General features: G+C 39.6%; 1 protein-coding gene across 3 annotated transcripts; it reads right to left on the reverse strand.

Moving 5' to 3' along the window:
• Positions 1 to 103: 103 nt before the first annotated feature.
• On the reverse strand, positions 104 to 13,652 carry mrtfbb (myocardin related transcription factor Bb). 3 transcript variants are annotated; one of them, XM_034894714.1, is made up of 14 exons: positions 13,424 to 13,652; positions 9,979 to 10,044; positions 8,138 to 8,193; positions 7,963 to 8,038; positions 7,575 to 7,736; positions 6,465 to 6,640; positions 6,024 to 6,170; positions 4,897 to 5,144; positions 4,434 to 4,572; positions 3,294 to 4,190; positions 2,472 to 2,582; positions 2,156 to 2,281; positions 2,000 to 2,060; positions 104 to 1,888 (listed from the first exon to the last, which is right to left on the reverse strand). In XM_034894714.1, the coding sequence occupies exons 1-14, from the start codon at positions 13,629 to 13,631 to the stop codon at positions 1,413 to 1,415; spliced, it is 2,949 nt and encodes a 982-aa protein (XP_034750605.1). In that variant the 5' UTR covers positions 13,632 to 13,652; the 3' UTR covers positions 104 to 1,412. The 3 variants fall into 3 exon arrangements, with proteins under 3 accessions (XP_034750605.1, XP_034750604.1, XP_034750603.1); XM_034894713.1 differs by having other exon boundaries at positions 6,465 to 6,625; positions 13,409 to 13,648; XM_034894712.1 differs by having other exon boundaries at positions 13,409 to 13,648.
• Positions 13,653 to 22,963: the final 9,311 nt, after the last annotated feature.

The following is a 22,963-nucleotide window of genomic DNA, read 5'->3' on the forward strand; positions in this document are numbered from 1 at the left end:
TAGATAAGACAAAATATGTCTTATTCCAGCACATAATATCTTTCAAAGGGTGAAATTTGGAGTGCAAATGAGGCAATAATGTGCTGACAATAACGGAAAACAATAAGTCCTTTTTACAACAATTTCCTCAACATTTAGATGAGTTTGTCAGCAATGCTCCAGATAACCTGCAGAGGCAGACAGTAAATCCCTATTATAAGAATTCAAGAAAATAAAACAGACCTTTATGCTCAAACACACCCACCCCACTGTCAAGAAACTATCCTGCTGTGGTGCATCATGTTGTGTATTGTGGTTTCATATAGTGGATTTTTTCTTCTTTTTTATCATATTTTGTTAAAAAATAAATAAAAATAACATCAGACCACAGACTTTGCTTTCTCTAGCCGATTAGATTTGGATGTGGCCAGCAGATGTCACTACAATACAAATAAACTGTATTGCATGAATGCCATTTCAGTACGAAGTGAGCAGTGGTCCTTCCTTTGGATCCGTTATGTAGGATGTGTACATATGTCTGTTACAGAAACCAAGCTAAGTATAATTCAGTAATATCTAACCAGTCTAAGAGTCACTGAATGATGTTCCAAGAACTATTTATCATTTAAAACAGTCTTGACAGAGCACAGCAGATGACTCTTGTGATTCTTACAAAAGCATGTACAGTATGTTTAACTAAGTGCACAGACGCACACTGGAGATGCAGAATTAAAGATCTGGCTGATCTGCACAGTGATAGAAATCTTGTCAGAACTGGTTGAGAACAATATTAAATATTTTGGTATTTCAAACAGATTAAAGTCAGGCTGCTGTATATACACACTCTCAATTCAGTGAAATGTCTGATTTATGCGTCATAGTTTACATATACACAGGGCACATTTAGCAGTTGTGTGTTTACAGTCTGTTTTGATAGTGATAATCATTCCAAGACAGGGTGGAGTGAACTACATAAAAGCCACAAGCTACATGCCGTGTTTATCCATTAGTTCTTTAACCAGCATTGCGACATTTCCCTGCTTTTTGGGTTATTACCACAGTCAATATAACACTGTACATTCATAATGATCAGAGGACAAATAGAAAGCAATAACATGAGAACAGATTGATGACAAATCTGTGGCATAATTGGATTGGAATTTAAAAAGCTACTTCCACTGTCAGCTCAATCTGTCAGTAACAGTCCTACTTTACATAAGTCTCCCTGTACAATCAGAGGGTTTAAAGACCTCAAAGGAAAAAGCAATGCATGGACAAAATTAGATTATTACCAAGCTGATTTATATGACCAGACGTAAAACAGAGCTGCCCCAACCTCCAATAGTCATTATTTTTCCACAAAAGCCATCCTCCCTTGCATAAAAAAAGTTTATCTGAAACTGTGTGATAGGTGTATGAATTATCCTTGGCAATCAGTCCCAGTTCAAGTGCATTTCATGTGAGTCCAGGAAGTCAGAGGAGAAGACGCCCACTGGTGCTGACATGTCCAAAGGGTTGACCCCCTCTGCTGCCACAGACAGGGTGAGGTCCAGCCAATCCATATTGTCCACATTGGTGCTGTTCAAGCTTAAAGCAGAGGGCAACGTGTTTTCATTAAAGTCCACCTCCATGGTAACCACATTTGAGTGTAGCTCCTCCATCAGCTTCAGTGTTTGTGACTCGCTGTGAGCCCCCAGCCTGCCATCCAAAAGGGTTTCCATGTGGATGTCAGTGGTTAGGGTTGCCAAGCTGGCTGAGGGGCTAAGCTGTCCTGCAGGCAGCTGGGCCACCTGAACCACGGGTGGAGGGCGGGATAAAACTGTGTTGATGGGAAGGGTGGTGACACTGGCTGTCACAGGAAGAGGCTTGTCCGGGCTGGGAGGATCCTGTCTGATGAAGGGTGAGATCTCTGAAAAACAAATACAGATGTTCATTATGAGAATCCAATAATCACACACAGCCTCCTTTATATCTTATTTGACCAGTGCCGCCATAAAAGAAAAGTTGCAGAATATCTCACCACCACTCTCGATTAACACATCAAACAAGTCATCCATCTGCTGACTAGCTGCAGTGGGACCCTGCAGAGAAATACAAATGCCATTAAATGTTAAAGTGTCTATTTAGTCATTAAGGAATATACTGTACTAAACGGTGTATTAACAGTATTTGTCACCTGAACAGCTGTTAGCATGCAGCGTGTCTGTTTTACTGCGTCCTCGTAGCGGGGTGGGTCTTTACACCTTGACACATGATTTGTGAGTGTTGGCAATTTCAAAGTTGACTGGCTGTTACAGGGAGACTGCTGATAGAATGAAAAACAGAATATATCTGATTCAAACCATAATTTAAATGCAGTTGACACTGTACAAATAAGTAAATAAACCAGGACTAAGCACTTTTTTTTTTTAAACAGTAGTTATTACGTGCTTTAGAGAAAAACAAATCAAAAACAAAGAGAAAGTAAGAGGGACTAAAGAATCATCCTCTACCTTAATTGAAGCGTCTTTAGGAACACTTTGGCTAGAGGAGGCTCTCACAGGACATCCACTCACTGGGCTCGTGTGGAGTAAGCTTTGCTCTGTACTACCCATCCTCAAAGTCTGCAGAGACATTTTAACAGGTCAGCATGGAGACATTCATGAATAAATGCATTTATGCCAACAAAGACAACACATACACTTATAGTAACCAAGGTTTTTTGAGGGACAACAACTGGGACTTGTGGGCAACCTAAATGAAGAATGCTCTGCACTCCCTGCTTTTTAAAAGTGTTACTTTAGTTGAATTTTATGGGGCCTTCTATCAGCACTATGTGGCGTAGCTCACAAGTGTTCTCATCAGTTAGTATATACTTATGGCTTCTGTTGCTAATTCTGGCTGGTAGAGGGACGACGGAGGGCATTCAGGGCACTACTATCAGCCATCACTCACTGCCTGCTCCAGCAACACAAGTTTCCACTAGCCTTCTTTTGATGGGAATAGGGAAGTATTTCAGCACCCAGCTGATGCTTGTTATTACTGTGGCAACAAAAAGATACATTACCCATGACAGAGTTTCAACAATGTAAAAAAACTTGTCATTAGCCAGTGCCATCAAAAACACTGCACCAGATGTAGGATTTTCAACCTAACCCAAATTTACTGCCCAGAAAACAGAATGTATGGTTCAGGTGCAAACACACATGGATGAAAGCATACAACTAAAATGTTAAAGAAATCGAAAACTACTAGTAAATCACAGCTGATAGTGATGACAAATAAAGAGACGGACCGAGGCAGCCTGTACAAGCATAGCTGTGTTTTTTTTTTACCTTTGTTTGAGTCTGACTGCTGCATTGCTGTTGTAATGCGGCTGAGGCCTCTATTTTTTGTGGCACCTGTCCAGGGGTCTGGATGAGGCCTGGGGCCGCACTGCTAACAGTAGTGTGTAAGTTGATGCTGTTGGCATGGAGCTGGATACTGACTGCTGAGGCCGGACGGGATGAAGGCTGGATGATCTGAGCTCCAGCTGGGATTGGCTGCAAGGTTTCAGGTTGCTTAATAGTCTGGTTGCTGATGATGAACTGATTTTGAGGAGCTAAGTGGCTCTGATCTGCCACATCCTCTTCTTTGACCATCACTGGCACACCAGGAGAACCACAAGACGCTGAGCAGTTTGATAAGGTCCTGTTTTCCTCTTTGATCTGGATTGGAGCGAGAGGGCTGAGCTGTGGAGGGGGATCTGCTTGCTGACTCCTCTTCTCCACCTCCAGCTGCAGCTTCAGCTCCTCCACCAGCCTCTGCTCCTGCTTCAGCTTCCTTTTCAATTCCTCAATCAGACGCTCCTTCTCGTGGAGACGTTTGTCCTTTTCAGAGTCTTTCTCATAGGACCTCGTCTCTGTCTGACACGTCTCCTGTGGAGCTCTCTGTGGGGAGTTCACACAGGAAGCAGTGTGAGTTGGAGAAAGAGCATCTGAAAGCTTGGTTGGGCTGTCTGCCATACTACTGTCCTCTATGCCCAGACGGGACACCTTGGAGGATATAGGGGACACAGGCGGGGATACATTTTTGTTTTCAGACAGTGAGGCTGCTGTGACGACTGTCTCAATGGCAGTAGCAGTCTGGATGTTACAATTCTCCTGGTACAACTTTAGCCTCTCTATCAGATCTGTCTTAGTCCCAGAAACAGGCAAAGATCTGAATTTCAGTTCCATTTTTAGCTCAGCAACCTGTAAAGATAACAGATTATTATAAAATATCTCTCAACATTTTGCTTTTTCTCCTCTGCAGCATGCATGTGTGTGTGTGTGTGTGTGTATATGTGTAAATATATATATATATATATATATATATATATATATATATATATATATATATATATATATATATATATATATATATATATATATATATATATATATATATATATATATATATATATAGTCATCTGTGTGCAGGCAGCAACATGTCACCTTCATCTCATCCAGATTAGCTGGTAAATGATCCATCTTGCGGTTTGTCTGAGTGTGGTGAGGCTGCACAGGACTAGGGGCAGACGCCGCGTTTCCACTTAGAACAGTGGAACAGCTGGTTTGTACCTCAGTTGTTGGTCTGTTGTATTAAGGCAGAAAGAAAAAGGGAGTACAGATTTGAGAGGGAATCTAAACTATTATCCATTTTTCACGATCAACAGCTTCTGTTTAGGAAGCCGTGGGCAGGAAATGTAAAGTATTTCAGACAAACAGCAGCTGTGGTTAAAGTGTTATTACTCTTTGTAAAATCAGGTTTAAACTTTTGATTCAGTTCACTCAGTATTCATATAACTTAACTTTAGCAACATTTGTACTTTAGATTTGTTTTAGTAGATTAAGTAATGCACTCAACACAAAATTATCAGTCTATAAAATCCTTTTTTTGTGCTAAATTAAGCCATACTTGAGTGTGGTAGGCAGGACGGCCTGGTAGTTGTACTGCTGCTGTTGCTGGTTTAAGATCTGAAGCTGCAGGAACTGCTGCTGCTGCTGCAGGAGATGGGCGTAAGCAGAGTCCATTAGCACTTCATTGAGCTCCTGCTTCTGGTCCGGGGGGATATACTGATGGTACTTTAACCTTTTCACCCGTGGTTTGGGTTCTTTGCTCTTTTTGCTGCGGCTTTTTTCGCCTGGTAGCTTTGGCAGATTTTGCTGCAGAACACAACACAACACAACACACAATAGGGGCATGTTAAAGCTGAGAGGACCGTCTGGAAGATATTTGATCCCTGTGACTAATTTCAGTCCAGTTTATAGGGGAATACAGTTAACATTGCCAGTGACAACACTGCAAGACTTGGAACTGATACTGGACATTTAAAGTTTGAAGCATTAAGGTAGAACATTGTTCTGACACCAGAGGAGAACTGCAGGATGAGGAAACGGGTAGTGGAAAATGTGACCTTTATTGTTTTACCACCTGCAATTACAGGATACACATGAAAGCAGCTTGGCATGAGAGCAGCATGTTCTAACTATGAAACCAGAAACTCAAGCTGGGATACCCAAGCACACACCCTCCAATTTGTCAAACTCATTCTCCTATTGTATACCAAGAAAGGAAGAATTCATTGTATGCTAAGAGGATAACTGGATTTTACTTCATTTTTTGCTTCACTCCCATCCTTTAATGTTTGGGCTACATTTTACATAACTTGAATGAGGAAGGCCAGCCTGTCAATTGACTATAATTAAAGACAAATTGCAACTGGCTTCTTGTTCTTTGAACTACGTTTTACTTGGCTGAATGCTGACTTTTAGTTTAACCCAAAACTGATTTGACTTTAGTATGACAAAACACAGACTCTGTGTCTTCTAACATCACTCTTGGCACATTTCCAGAGGAAACAAAACAACATTTGAGAGCTCATTCCCAGAGGTCTATTTCATGTGAGCTGGATGTAAACATTAGAAGACTGTAAGTAAATAAACTAAACTACTTAAATGAACTCATCATATAAAGAAAAATCAATACCCCTTCACCACTTTCACACAACTTTGGTCAAACTTGAAGCCATTAAAAAAGCTCACCTTCACAAGAAGCAGCCCCGGTGTGATACTGGGGACACCGGTGGTGATTGGCTTAGTTGTAGATGCTTGTTGGTTGCTTTGTTGCTCACTGGTGGATACAAGGCTGACTACATCTGATGTGGACTGTATGTTTTTTGGTGTGGAGTGCTAAGAAAAGCAGAGACAGAAAGACACCAGATTATAAAAACAGGTTGATACAATTCAAAAGTTTCTACAAATGATACATACATTATACTCGGATAGTACACTGTGTGTGCATACAGTAATAAAGTAAACAATTATATAAAAAATAAAGAAATAATTATACAATTTCAAAACTCTTTAAATTAAATTACTTGTCAAGAAGGCTAGTTTTGTGTTGACAAGTAATGTTTTCTTGACAAGTAATCATTTAGGCTAGTTTAGCTAGTTTAATTGGAATAGGTCAAGGTATTAGTGTACCTGTATGGGAGAAGTGGCGTCATTCCCTCCAGACTCCCTTGGAGAGGCAGAGGTTGAGCGGGGAGATTTTTGGTTGGCAGGCTGTTGTGGTGATAAGACATCACCGTTGTCCTCATCAAAGTTGTAAATGTCTGGTGGTTTAGAGCAGTTTGCATCACCACCTTTAGGGCCAGCATCTAACATAAGCAATACAGCTAATTATTCACTTAAAAAAAAAAGAAAAAAAAAAAGCATTTGTCAAATTGAAGTGTGTGAATTGCTGACAGTGTATACGGACAGGGAATGCTGTCCGTGCATATAGTAAAGTATATACATACTATATACTGTTTATGATTACAAAAGGATAACTTGAGTTATCAGTGACTACAGAGTAAAGAAGCCATCACTTGAATGTACACATGCCAATACAGTAGAGACAAAGTCTACAGCCATACTCTGTGAGGCTTTCTTGTACAACTACAGCTAACATGCTAATACTAAGCATGTATAATGTTTAGCAAGTTCCTTCATCTTAGTTTAGCATGCTAACATTAGCTAATTAGCACCAAAAACAAAGAACAGCTGAGGCTAATGGAAATGTCACTGGTTTTGCGGGTCTTTGATCATCAACCAAAGTGTTTGACACATTTATATTATGACCTGATGGTAGCGCTAGATGAAAAATCAGGGGAGTTGACAAAGAGAGAACAGTTCATCTTGAGAGTGAGCTCATCCGTAGCAAATCTCACAGCAATCCATCCAATACTTGAGATATTTCACTATTAAATAAAAATGTCAACTTCATGGTGGTGCTAGAGGAAACGTCAGGGTATCACCAAAATCAGCAGGCTTCATGCAGCAGTCTCCATTAATGTGTGTACATTTCATACTAATCCATTACACAGTTCTTATATTTCAGTGTGGCCTCTCCAACGGAGGTGTAATAACATAAATAATGGCTAAAACATGTGCCTAATGTGCTGCAATGCTGGCTTGAATTAACTCTCTGGCTGCCACTCTAAGTGATGAATTGTTGGTGGTGAACATAGCACCAAAGAGGCCTAAAACACTTTTTTTCAGTGGCTCAGGTCTTCTGATAGTGTGGATATAATGGCATTTATAAGTATATACCATCTATATCTTCTTTGACGCCAGAGTCAACAGGCAGTATGTTCTTCTCCACTAGCTCCATGGGTCCAGGCCGCTGGGCAATCTTCTCATTGAGATCATCGGCCAGTCTGGCCCTCTTCAGCTTCATCTGTGTGGCGTGCAGGGAGGGTTCAGCCTGCGTCTCTGATAAATACACAATGTATCACTAGCTAACTGCTTTGTCAGGGTGACTCACTTCAGGCACAGCCAGGCCTCACAAACTTCTGGCAACCTCAAATACATGTATTTGCGTCGAACTTTGTAAAACAAATGCAAACAGGCAATCGGTGCGATTGGATGAATAAGCACCTTATTCATCTCTGTTATCTAGGCGCCGTGACACAGTAAGAACACACAGGAGGAAGATTACCTTGTAGGATGTGCATACGGACCAGTTCAGAGCGCTCAGGTCTGCTGCAGAGTTTGTGCTTTAAGAAGCTCCCAGTCTGTTAAAAACATAAAATAAATGAAACAAATTTTGGGGGACATAATCTAGATTTAGATACATAAAGTCATGAGCTGCAGCGTGATGCCATTAAGCTTACCCTGGCTCTCTCCAGACTGCGAATCTGCTCATGAAAGGCAGCAGGTGTTTTCAGAGCTGTGAAAAGGTGAATCAACAAAATCCATAACATGTCTTGGTCAATATGTTGCCACATAGAAGCAATGGGTTCTTCGTCAATTTTAAAATAGCAGACTCTTTATTTAAGGTATCCTTCTTGCTATTCCCTAATGCCATTTCAGATGTAACAACATAAGTGGAATACTGTGAACTACACAATATTTCTACTGTATGAACTCTTTGTGATGGACTTTGGACTAATGGAACCAGGTTATCAAAGGTGCTTCCTAAAAAAATACGACTAAGGCTACACCCCTGTTGAACATTGCTAAGTGTATACCTACTGTAACATACTTAAAAATAATCTCCTTTTGATGTAAATGTTTGACTCACTTGGTGAACTGAGGGACAGTATAAATTGTACGAGAGGAAAACACACAGATCAGTCATCAGCATTTGACATCAGCCACTTACCACACTGACTCGAGTACAGTGTAATTCATCTTTCATATCATTAATTCCATGTTTTTGGCTATCTCGTTTTGCACGTGTGTCATTTTAATAAACAGGAGCTCATAAGAGTCAAACAGGAAGTAACAGCTTTACTGACTCAAGCAGAGGGATTGTTGCAGAGTTAATCTTTGATCTCGCAGAATAAACTTGTCTGGGTCTGTCTCACACTGAGTAGTCACCTCTGCTATGACCAGCGCTGTTTGGCTTAAGAAACACCGGCAGGGGGGCGTTCTCAGAAGTGTGTCAGAGGAGCAAAGCAAAACATTCCTGCTCTTCACCTAAACCTCACTGCATACCTACCATAAGCCTAAAAGTGTGGGAGCAGCAGAGTGCTTTAGTGGAGAATGGCCTGGGAGGTTTGTGTGCAAGCCACGCTTGGCCAGGCCACTGGCTTCCACCGAAGGCTCAGTCGTTGACTCATGTGGCTGTGTGGAGCCAAAGAGGAGCTGGACGCCTGACTGCAGGAGGCTTCTCAATAGAGATCAGGAAAAAGAGAAGACATTTTGTCTTTTCCTCTTTCTACTTTTCCTGCTATGAGCATGACTCTGTTATATATTCTGCTGCTCCCCTTTTGTCACATCAAAGGATGAACAGTATAAAGTAGAAGCTAGTTCTCTCTGTTATGTTATGGCACTGGTGTGCTTCCTTATCTGCAATACATATTTGAGTCATTTTCATAATTGGCTATGTTTACATAAGTGCAATTACGCAACTATTAGCAACCATCTGAGTAGGACAATACACTAACACTGGCTAGAATAAAGCCGTTGATTTATGTGCAGATAAACACAGAATGTTATTAAGCTATTTTCACAATTCTATAACATAAAACCTCCCCTAATAAAGTTGTTTAATGCGCAAAAGATTGCAAGTGTAATCTTTATAACCTTTGTCAGACCAGTATCAGCACCAATACTATCACCTTAAATGCAACTAAAGCAGAAATACAGTACATGTTGCAGTGAATACACTTAGAAGAGGATAATTGCAAATAATGTTTTTTAAATGGATCTCGCCTTTGTCACATTGTTTTTCTGGCATCAAATATACCCTCCAAAAGCCATGAAGAAGTGTGGTTAATGAAGATGCTGTGGTTGAGTTAGATGTAGAAAAAGTTGAATATCATCTCTGATGCTATGCTTTTTGAGAGAAACAAAATACTGTCAGTAATGAAAAAAGAAGAGGATAGTTATGGGAAAGAAAGGCACTCTGGTTTCTGAACATATTGGTTACCCTCATAATTTTCATAGATGTTTTTTTTCTTCAAAGTACAAGGTGTGAGTGTTGTTAGTCTGTGATGTAAATACTCACGCGGCATGATGCCTTGCTCCACAAGCTGCTCCCGAGTTCTCCTCTGCTGCAGACAGAGCTGGAGGACTGTGAGAATGCAGAGACACAGAGGTCAGAGTTGAACTTTTACCATTCAGAGCCAAGTCAACATTGACCTCTTGCTTTAAGTGTGAAACCTTCAAGACTTCAAATAAAACAAAGCACTTCTTATTTCTCAATTATTATGCAAGCCTAAAGGCCCAACGATAAACCCTGTTCACCACCACAGACATCCTATCCACTTCCTGTATGGTTTTAACTAGGGTTGTCTAGATTACCACAAGTTTTATAACAGTTTTTTTCGAACAGTGCAACACGATTGGCCAAGAGCCTTCCCATTGAGAGTCACTATCTACATGTGGCATGCAAATACACAGATAAGTCAAACAAAGTAACTATAAAACCAGGTAAAAGAGGGGTAATGTTTGGGCTGCAGTCACGATAATAAGCAGAACTGGAAACGACACAAGCAAAAGTCAAGTGAGTCGTGTCTGTTTAATAAATTGTTTTTAAAATGTAATCTTGCTTTGGGTGTATAAGAAGTGATCAGTTATGTTATTGTAGCACATCAAAGATATGATTATCATCCAGCAGAAATTGTTGACTCTTGCATGCAGGCCCCACATATACTTGGACGGTCCTCAGTGGTATTTTCCCAGTAATATAAACTGTAGTAAGATCCCAGTTTAAACATTTATAAACAATGAGCGTGGCCATATTACTTCAGTAGAATAACACCACTCTGTGCAGAAAATGTTGTTTGAAGAGTAAGGGAATGGGTGATGGCGACGAATGAGGCGGCGGTTTGAGGTACATGAGTCCTTTATCGTCACCACTGTAGTGAAATGAAGCTGGTTTTGCTAGTTCTACTCAGTGGATCAGGGGAATAGCTACTCCCACCCACACACACACACACACACACAAACTCACAGACCTGCTCAATTCTCCTGGGAAAGGCGCTGGGTCTGAACAAGCCTCTGTGACTCACTCTAGCAAAAATAAACTGGGCAGCTGTGAGAACAAGGCCTGGGAACCATGAAATTTAGGGGGTAGTTAAGGGGGTGGGGTCTCCAGTTGTATGCAGAGTCAAGGGGACGTTCACGGGCTTTCACTGGTGGGCAAAGGAACACAGAGTGACAAGTGCTGAGGCAAAGGGTGGGAGGCCGAGTCTACTCTCACAGCAGCCCATCAACTCTGGGGCAGGGAACACAGTGTGCCTGCCCCGCCTGCTGTGTTTCCTATTACAAACCCAGGCCAGGGGGGTTATGGTCAGATCATACCAGGAGATTGTAACAAATTGCCATTGGTTTGTCTCAATATTAATATCCACTGTAACTTAGAATAAATGCCACAGGCAAGACAATTCATGAGTGCATAGTGCTGCATATCAATAACATCAAAAGCCGCCTTCCAGGGCCACAAAAGAATGAAGAGTTTAATTTAAGCATCAGCAGTGGGGTACACCTTTTGCCTGGGGTCCTCCTCACTTTGTATTATCTTATGTTCAACATGAACCTTGGGTAACCTCTCCATGATGCAAACTGGCTCCACTCTCCTGCTCACCAGCAGAGTGTAAACAGAGGTTGTGGAGAAACACAGAGCTCTGCTAAAATCCCTGTCTACTGATGTAATCTCTAATCTCAGACCCATGTCGTTCTCAGCAAAGCCTCCCTGGAGGTTTTCTATTAGACCTTTTATTTTATTTGACTTTTCAGTTGTTTTTTTTAGAAACCGTTCAAATAAAAAAAATCTGTTTGGTGTGGCTTCAGATACTCTTTGCCCAGACAAAGCCAAATTTAGTTTAGAAACAATCTGACACTGGGTTATGTTGACTTTACTGTTATAAATATCAAATACTCTAAACAGAATCCCATTTTAGCAAAGATTGAGGCATCTATAACAAGAGATAGACTAAACTATGACTATGGAGATTACATTGGTTTATCAAAAAAGGCATTTGTGTTTGCAAAGGACGATTCAGATTAATTTTTGCTATGTTACTTTCACAAATTGCACTTACAATGGGGCAAAACGGGGGGAATTTAATGGATTAATAGTACATTAATTGAATTGAATTAATAGACTTTGTATTGTATCGTAAGAAACTATTTTTTTTTGGTATTGTATAAAAAAACTTGTGATTATTTAAAATGTCTATAAACATACCAGCTGACATATTTTTAAATTAAACAATCAGTACATAAAAATACAAAGCACATCTACAACGTGAGACATCGCCCGAGGGGGAGAAGCAGGTCAAAAGTCGCAAAGAAAACTCCTGCACACGGTCTAACTTGCAACACATATAAAGTTTAATAGCAGGCAATGTTTTGTACAAGACCATCTTCAGGCAAAAGATGAGGTGAAATCAAACCATACCAGTACCCATTTTATTCTAAAACAGCCTTAAGCAATGAGAATTAGATGTAAGTTGAAAATTAATGTCTAAATGAAATGCTGATATGGGTAGTCAATGCCTTACGGATTTTATATCTGTAGCCCGGTGGGGAGAAAACATGAGTTTCCTTCCCCATGAGTGGGCCTGTCCACAGAAGCTGTGTTGGCAAACTGGTCTAGGTTTGGTTAAAGAGTTATATTTAGTCAGGTCATGGATAATAATTTATTGATGTGGAATTTAAATGAAATTTTAAACCTGCAAATTTTTTCATGACAGCCCTTACAGAAAGGAATTTACATTTTGCTTTTGCTTTGCTAATTCTTGCATGCTATACATATCCAGTATTGTATACTTTTGCCTTGAATAGGTTGTTATGAATTCTCTTCTATTTCAAAACACCTTACGGACCTGGGCATTTTTCATCAAACGTGATTTCACAAATGTCACAATAAGATAGTGTAAGTGTAGAACCTAAACACCAGTACCATAAAAAAGTATGTTACTCAAGGTCTGGTCTAATCTAAATACATTTGCTGTGGATGAATGCAAATAAGAAAAAATAAAGAATTTGATGATCAGAATAATGAATAATGATCAGAATCATGATCAGCAGCACATGTGGTTATTGCCTTTCGTGTGACTTCGTGGTTATATTATGTGACATGAAATCAAAATGATGTTTCAACAGAGTGCCAAAAAAACTAAAAACATAGGCAGTATAAACAGGCCTATTCTTTCCCTCACGGCCTCTTGCTGTTTTTCTACAGCAACTTTGATTTATGATCCATCTGAACACAATAGTCTCTCATGTAAGAACGATAGGCTACTTGGCATGAGTCATTATGATGACTGTTGACCTGTCATTTCCTGTTGGGGCTGTGTCTACGTCACTACAACCCCCCCTGCCAGTTCAGCCAGCATCAGTATAAAATTTAAAACGCACCTAATTTCATGTAGACATAACAATAAAACAATGAAAAGCATGCAGGTTAGGCAATGGAAAGAAAAAAGCACCTGATTTGAATTTACCCCTGTAGATGGAAGGGGTCTCCACACCAAGGCAGGCCATAGAGTAGAGCGGTTGGCTTGGCGGCCAGGTCTGGAGTCCCATGGAGTGATGAGTCCAGTAGAGAATGAGGGAGTCAGGGAGAAAATAGACCCAGTCGTGAGCGAACAACAGCTGGCTCTCAGAACTGCAAACAGTCCCTCCTCTCTGGCTCTGTGCTGGCCTCAGCATAGAGTGTGTGTGTGTGTGTGTGTGTGTGTGTACTCAGTCAATTTCAGGAGGAGGGAACACAGCGCTGCTCATGTTAACCCTCGCTAGGTCATTTTTGCTCTACTCACCGAGGGCTAATTATACTATGGCGCTGGGGAACGTTTGATATTCTCATTTGAATCATCATCATGGGACCAACTCTTTTACTGGTAACCAATCGATCAAAACAATATCTTTGGAATTTTATATGGGCACATCTCCATGAGAAACAGTTTATTCTCCAGAAATGTTTGTAGCACTAAATAACAATGACAAGAACAAACACGCTGGGTCCTCAGCGACAGAAAAGCTTATCTTAAAACATTTTTTAATCATTTGTGAGTTCTGTTTGTACATGACTATTGTGTTTATTGTTTTACATTGCAACATCACTGATTTATAGCAACTAATGTCAATTTTATATTAGGTATTGTATTAAGGAACTCCAACTTGTATGTAACTATTTTTGCATGATGAGAAAACATCAAACTAAACAGAAGAGTAGAAGTAGAATGGGAGCCAGAGCATTCAGCTATCAAGCTCCTCTCCAGTGGAACCAGGTTCCAGTTTGGGTTCAGGAGGCAGACCCTGTCTCCACATTTAAGAGTAGGCTTAAGACTTTCCTCTTTTATAAAGCCTATAGTTAGGGCTGGCTCAGAAGAGTCCTGAACCATCCCTCAGTTATGCTGCTCAAGGCCTAGACTGCTGTAGGACTTCCCATGATGCACTGAGCACCTCTCTCTTCCTCCTGCTCTCCATCTGTATGCAACCTCATCCCATTGATGCATGTTACTAACTCAACTTCTTCCCTTTCCCGGAGTCTTGTGCTCTCTCGCCCCTCACCTCTCTCCCCCTATTGCTTCCTACAGGTGTTTCTGGCTCTGGAGCTGTGGAGTCTGGATTTGTGGTTGGAGTCATCTGTTGCCTCCATGTTCCTGCTCGACACCCCCTGCTACAATTCTCCATGTCCCTCTCTTTCTGTCTGTCTGTCTGTCTGTGTCTCTCTCTCTCTCGCTCTCTCTCACTGTCTGTTTCTTTCTCTCACCCCCAACCGGTAGAGACAGATGACCGCCCACCCCGAGCCATGGTTCTGCTGGAGGTTTCTGCCTCTTATAAGGAAGTTTTTCCTTTCCACTGTTGCATAGTGCTTGCTCTTGGTAGGAATTGTTGTGTTTCTCTAAATAAAATCACAGAGTACAGTCTAGACCTGCTCTTTTATGAAAAACGCAATGAGATAACAGATGTTGTTGTGATTTGGCGGTATATAAATAAAATTGAATTGATTTGAAGAGGTGTGTAAAAATGCAAGAGGAGAAAATGCAGTGGCTCATAAAAACATGCTTAGTTGTGTCTTACAATGGTGGATTGGCCTTCCATGACTACAAAACGCACCAACAGGAAATGAGATAAAAAGGTAATTAAACCAATTGTGGTGAGTTCTGGGTGTCTCAGTGGTTCCAGGAAAATATGTCAAAGCTAAAGAGCAAGCGTCTGATCCCGCAGAGCATCTGATCTCAAGGCGAACCTGCAGAGATACAGGATTCTGTGGAGGACCTGACCTCTGTGCTTTGGACTAATAATCCAGAAATATACATGTCAAACAGCATGGGGCAGGGGAAATGTGGATTTGATCAAGTAAAAGGGTACTGGTACACTTCAGCACAATATGTTATGACAGTTCAACGCTAGGATTGACTAATGATGAACAAGACCATAAAAAATAGCTGAGTATAGCTGGAGCATTTGGTATGTGGAAAAACATCTTTCCGCATGTCACACCGATAATACTCTGTTGAAACAAAACAACAGATTTAATGAATGCTCTTACACCTGTTTTTTCCCACAATCAAAACCTCTGTCCTGCATCAAAGGCAGCTGTGGGCTCTCAAATTCCAATCCAAGTCCAAAACAATGCTGTTTCTCATTTTCAGAAACAATTTAAAAGTCTAATTCCTTTTCTTAACCCACAATGTGTATTCATTCAATATGTTTTCCATACACACAAAAACATATTTGAAAATATAAACCCTCTCTAGACTATATTTGGTTCAATGGGATTTTACATCTTTTTAACACTATAACAAATTCACTGCATTGACTATTAATTGCCATCTTAGCTTAATGATTATCACACTCATTAATCACATCTGCTTCCCCCTGGCCAGCTGTTTTTCATTACTGATTACTCATTCAGAATAGAGTGAAAACATACGTATGAGCAACAGTTGAAGTCATTAAGCAGTGTTTGATTCATGATGCAGGTTTGTGTTGAAGAAAGATACAATTCTATAACTTCACAACCAATCACGTCAATCAATTATTAGGCTGGCTCAGGTTTGCCCTGGCTTTGACCAGCTCTTACAGTGGGGCTCAAAAGTTTGAGCACCCCAGGTGAAAATTTGTATTAATGTGCCTAAAGAAGCCAAGAAAAGATGGAAAAATCTCCAAAAGGCATCAAATGACAGATTAGACTTTTGTATAATATGTAACAAAACGTTTGATTTCATTTCCATCACTTACACTTTCAAAATAAGAGAAAACAAAAATGGCGTCTGCTAAAGTTTGGGCACCCTGCAGAGTTTATAGCATGCACCGCCCCCTTTGGAAAGCTGAGACCCGACAGTGTCCTGGATTCTCAATCATTGTCTGGAAAGACCAGGTGATGTCAATCTTAAGGTTTTAAATGCCAAGACCCATCTGATCTCGCCCCAACAATCAGCATCCTGGATTCTTCTAAGCAGCTGTCTAGAAAACTGAAACTGAAAATAGTTGACGCTCACAAAGCAGGAGAAGACTATAAGAAGATAGCAAAGGGTTTTCAGATGCCAATATCCTCTGTTTGGAATGTAATTAAGAAATGGCCGTCATCAAGAACAGTGGAAGTTAAAGGAAGATCTGGGAGAAAAGTAGTTTAGCATTTTTAAATGATGCTAAAATAAAATATCGCCTATCATAAAATTATTTGGTTGGTTCACTTTTCTTTCCCGCCCCAAATGAACTGCACAACTTAGTCCCTCCTTTTTAGGCGGTGTTGGTTGTTTACTTCACACCCACGTTTGATTGCAGATCTTGGTTTTGGCTTTATTCCAAACCATGTCATAAAGTAACCTATACATAACACACAACACTTTTAAACCAGCCTAAAACAAACAGAACAATAACCCAAACAATACACAGACAAACAAACACACCAGAGTTGCTAAACTGAACCTGAATAGGGTTAGATGTGGAAAAAACAGGGTAAAACTTACATTATAGCTCACAAATTACAATGTAGTATTTGTAAATATGTGCTAAAGTGCCTATAAAATACTGACAATACAGGGGAAGTATAATAACAAGTGTTTAAGAGACAGAGAAAAGGGGTATTGGGTAATTACTAAGACACGTTGGAACTTTAATCACAAAACTAGTTCTTTGGAATATCAATTCTGTTTTACCACATTTTCTGTGTCACTTACAGTGAAATATATTTCTATATCCCTCCTACACACAAAACTGTTGCTGCCTTCCTGTGTACATATTTGTACCAGCAGACAACATGGGCAAAAAGGGAACTGTGAATTTACAGGACTTACTACTAGGAGTTACTACATTGATTTAAAAGTCTCAGTTTTGTAAAGTGTACTTGCCATGAAGAGCATTGCCACATGCTCTACCAGAAATGCGTAAGCCACATTATTAATAATCCTAATTCATTGTACGTCATTTTTAAGAGTGATCATTTATGGCTAACTGAGTGAGAACCAGGATACTTGGAGATAGAAAAAAGTACTTATACATATTTGTAACATTAAATCAAAATTAAAATATTTCAATGACTGATAAGGCAAAAAAGCTTTGCTATAGACACATAATAAATCCATGTTCCCAAGAAAAAATCTTTGATTTCAGTTAATGAATGTGCGTGATTATGTGTAGGCTTTTTTATCTAATTCCTAACATCATTCAACAAACAAATCCCTCAAAAGTGTTTGTTTTCCCAGAGTGGCCTTGCTCTTAAATGGTCAACAGTATGTGCTGCCAAACGGTTTATGTCTGCTCACTGATTCTGCACTCCTTGAGGCAGCAGAGGCTATAGGGAGCGAGACAACTCTTGGATGTCAGTAAAACACAACTCCTGATCATCCAGGAGCTGTGATTCTGCACGGGGAGCAAAAATCAACATTAATTGCATGATGGGAAGTTTATTTAAAATAAATACATGGATATGAATTGGCCATATTGAGTAGTGCATGGAAAAACAAAGTAATTAAGTTCCTATACTGTAGTTCACGTTACTGTAAATCAACTGTTAATCTGAAAGATATTTTTTTCAATTTTTGTCTTCAAGTAATTTCTGTGACACAGAGCCAAACATTGCACAGGCCTCCCCCACTAGATGAGAATCACTGTAATTATGAGCCGCACATTCCCCAAGGGTAGAAAACACCATTCTCATCTCTCCCATTACCACAATAGAAGTTTTTCAATGAGGCATCAGCTGTGTTACATGGTTCTTGAGAATAACTCCTTCAAATGTTGAGAAGTAAAACTCAAATTTGGTAGTAATTAATTCATATTGGAGAATGCATGACCTAGCATTAGGGAACAAAAACCTAAAACGGCTTTAATGTTGGTGTACAGTGCAGTGTTGGTATTGTCGGGACATGTGTACCATGAGCCTCGAATCTCAGCCAGGAGTAATGCCAGCCTTCAATGCTGTGCTGTCAATGTGAAATCCATACTCTCGTTCCCAACATCAAGGCTGTTACACAGCACCAGGGCACAAATGGAATATTGATTACTGTATGATTGCCAGGTGTGTTTTCATTTATTTCACAGAAGGTAAAGAATAACTGTAGCCTTTTTAGTCACTGTTCTACATAATTTCATCTTAGATACAGTATTAAGTAAAGTAGCACTCAAAGTCATGAAAGCACCATGCCAAAAGCCACACTAGAGCTACAACTAATATCTGAGATTAAATAAAGTTTGTGGAAATTAGTTTGGTTGCGGATTGTTCATGTGGGTGATTAAAATCTCAGGCACATTACTATTCATTCTACTTCACATTTGACCAACACTTCTGGCCTGAAGGTATTTCTAACAAAACAGTTTTCCGCATAAAAAGAAGATGTACGCAAAAATGTGCGCATCATTTTGACAGACTAAAAGAACTAAGTGGAGTTAACTATCAGGAAGTGAATGTTACTGACTTTAGGTAACTGACTTCACATCTTGTCTTTTTAATCCACCTATATTTGACAACTAATGACAGCTCACTGAAACGATTCTTATACGATGTTGCCTTTGTAAAGTGTCCCATGTGGGGACTTCATACTAACGCACATACTTAGATTTACTAAATCATGCTCAGCCTATTTTTGCTCACAGTACAGTGTAACAAGCACTGATTTTTAGCTGACAGTACATCACATCCATACAGTCATCATCCATACAGTCATCCATACAGACCTTTTCAACTGACATACAGATGATGTCCAACATCACTAACCTTAAAAGTCAAATTTTTTGGTAGAAGAATAGCCAAAATGCAAAGGCTCAACCAATGATCAGCTCCCGGAAAATCAAAGAAGACTTAAAGTCACCTGTGAGTAAAGTGACAATCAGAAGAAGGCTTTGTGAAACAAAGCTATCAGCTAGAAGTCAACGGAAAGTCCCATTGCTTAAAAGACATGAACTGAATAGGTTGAAATTTGCCAAGGGACACATTGACTGGCAAAAGGAGAAATGGCTTAACATTCTGTGGATTGATGAGAGCAAAATTGTTCTTTTTGGGTCTAGGGGCCGCAGACAGTTTGTCCGTCAACCCCCCTGCACTGAATTCAAGCCAAAGTGTGTTTCTCATACTGTGGTGTTGGGCCTATTAATCACATACCAAGGATCATGGATCAGTTTCAATAAATCAAAAATACTTGAAGAGGTCATGTTGCCTTATGCTGAAGAGCAAATGCCTTTGAAATGTGTCTTTTAACAAGACAATGACCCAAAACACACCGGTAAATGACCACTGTCTTGGTTCCAGATGAACAAGATTGATGTTATGGAGTGGCCAGACCAATTCCCGGACCTCGGTCCCATTGAACACTTGTCGGGGGACATAAAAAATGCGGTTACTGAGGCAAAACCCACTAATCCAATGGTCTTGGGCTGGAATACTCAGAGTTCTCAGAACTGATGGTACCCAAATATTAGTGCAGTGATTCAACGTAAAGCAAACCTTTGAAATGTTCAGTTTATACAGTAAATGTTTGCGTTTTAAAAGAAAAATGCAAATACTGCTATTTTTTTGAACAGCCTAATATTCCGCTTTCTTCACTCTCTATAAAGGTAAAACACAAACTTGATCAATTTTGGTCATGTTTTGATTTGGAACTGAATGTGCAATGTTCCAAGTGCATTCATTTTATGGAATTAAAAGCTATTCTAAGGATTTTTTTTAGCATTATTCACTTTTTTAAACACACTGCCATTATTCTGAACACAACTGTAGGTATTACCTATAAAGCCCAGACTGCATCAAATTCCTAGTGGATTTTCACTGGGGTGGTTCCAGAAAGAATCCCAGCAAAGGTCAGGATAAAACGCACATTTGGAGTTATTTGGGTGCAGGTATGCGAAGCTGACAGCTTTCATGACACACAGCTTGTTTCTGGCCCTATCAGAATCAAGATGTCAGACTGAATAAGATTGCAAGCACATTTTTTTAACATGTGCTGCTTGTACACCAAAGACAGATGTTCAGTTTAATCAAAATATGAATCTGTTAATCAAACTAGTTCTCAGAGTATCAGGTGTTGGGCTGTGTGTGACTGATTGCAGGGTTACAAAACACTGACATTTTAAGCCTTTGAGTACAGTTATTTATCATGATAGTGAAAAGTCTGGAAAGCTGCCATGGCATTGTCTTCAGTAAAGGCATTAGTTGTATCACATTACCATTACACCTAGACCTTAATTTAGTCAAAGACAACATAAACCAAGAATGTGCTATAATGATGGAATGCAAGTCAAATTGTTCTGTAAGCTGGCGGGTGGCTGAACATTAGCCTGAAAATGGATGTAAAAAGTATGTGATTTAAAATCATGAATATGAACTTATTAAATTATGTTGAGATAGATTGCATGTGTTGAAATAGTTTGCAGTAAAAGTGGATATTCATTTTCACAGGGGAGTCTCCACAGCATGTACAACCGTCACAACCCATGAAGGCCTCTGCAGATGGTGGGAAAGCCAAAGGGAAATCCCTGTAGGCCTCCAGCTTGCTTTGAAGCTGCAATACATGCAGTTGCTATGGGAAGCTAAAAAGACAGGCCTGTGGCAGCTTGGGCCACATTAACATCACCAAAAACAACCAATTGCACACACTTACTAAAAAGTAAACATAATCACAGCTGCCCAAAGGCAAACTGTAATTACGTTTAAGTGCACACTTTAACAAACATGCAACCACATATCATTTGTATTTGCTCTTTTTTGGATAAACCTTGGGCAGTCAAAGACATTCCTTCCCACGTTTAAATATTGGCAAGTAATGTTACTGCCAACTGTTTCACCAAGATTACTAATCAGTCAATATTTATAACAATTATTGGAGAGGCTAAGGCTTGCAAAATGCTGTTTTTCTATGATATCCAAATATCATGGAAATTCACTAGCTGATTTACCATTCCTATGACTAAAACACAATAGTGCAATACATCCTAATTATTATTATCATTCACAACATCAGATGGATGCATTTATTTAAATATTGGTAGCATTTTATTGATAAACATCCCATACTTGTGGCCTATTTTTCATTGGTATGTCAATTCCTATACACTCAGACAAACTAAAATAATTAAAACTCAAAGATTTTATCTCCCAAATGGTCTTCTAAACTTTGCATATCCTTGTAAAGCTAATTATATATAACAGCTACAACACCAAGATTACTGTAGCATTTTCATTTTTGTGTTAATTTTTTAATTTGTTTTTGATTAACATTTAATTGATAGGATTGAGTATGAACTTAGTTAATTTTTCAAGTATTTTGCAGACAAGAAGGCAAAGAAAGTGTGTCTATGATAATTTGTATCTGTGTTTGTAAAATTAAACTGTACAGAGGTAGCCTGACTGAGCCATCATAAAGTGTATCTGGTTTCAGGTTGGAACAGGAGGAAAACAGCACAAGATAAGATAAGATAAGATTTGTTTTAAAATGAGTTGATGAGGCAACATAAGAAAACATTTCAAGATGTTTTGGGAGAGTTTTCCACAACTACAAAAAATCTTGTAAGGAAATAAAAAAAAAAAAGGATGTGCAAAAACCTTGCCATCATACGTTTTTTTTCACATTAACCAGCGGTTACCTCAGCATTATAAAGCAAGCGCAGACTATGCAGCTAAAAATAGCTAATTGTATAGCCAGAACAAGCAGTAAAATAATATTTTCCGTTTCTAACATTCTAACCATTTATAATGGTGTCCCCACGATCTCGACATGTGAGAAAACAAAATGTTACTACAGTGATGGGCGGACAACTGCTTCACACTTCCCCTCTAACATTCCCTGATTTCAACAACCATAACTTTCCCATAAGTCTAATTAACCCTTGAGTGGTTGTTACTCAGAGCAGTTGCACACAACACAAGCCCTCCCCTCTCATCTCCTGGTTGGACCCAACCGGCTGTGTGATTGGCAGGGGGTTGGTTAGGGGTCAACCACAGACAGAAATAACCTCTTGTTTGCTCACTGGCATTCTGCAACTCGTGGTGTTGTTCTGGGAGCCAGACAGGGCCTCTGTGTTTTTATCTGGTATCAAAGTGGATTCTTAAACTGAGTGACAGTGATACGGTATGATCTGTGGGTGGCAGCATCAAGAAAATAGATCTACAATGACTTTAACGATTATATTATTAATGGCTGCAATTGGCTTTGAATCAAAACAAAGCCACATCCTCTCTGAATGATCATGTTTTCTGCAGTCTTGGATGTAATCTCAGCCAACATTAACTTAGCGGGCTCCATTTTAAAGCTAGAGTGAACATATTGGTATCATATTAAAAGTACCGATCTTGTGAAGCTAAAGGTGGCTAAACAATGCTCCAAAGGTCGGCACAATTTTGGCGATGGAACAACGGGCACGGCCATTTTCAAAGCGGCCCCTTGACCTCTCACCTTAACAAATCTACTGTAAATTAAAATGGGTTCTATAGGTACCCACGAGCCTCCCATTTACAGGAATGCCCATTTCATGCAAATTCCAGGCATTTTGGCAAAAAACATGCCTTTTTTTGCGTGTGCTATTTTTGAGTAACAATTATG

Source organism: Etheostoma cragini, chromosome 15, assembly GCF_013103735.1.
Source record: "Etheostoma cragini isolate CJK2018 chromosome 15, CSU_Ecrag_1.0, whole genome shotgun sequence".
In the NCBI taxonomy this organism is placed as follows: Eukaryota; Metazoa; Chordata; class Actinopteri; order Perciformes; family Percidae; genus Etheostoma; species Etheostoma cragini.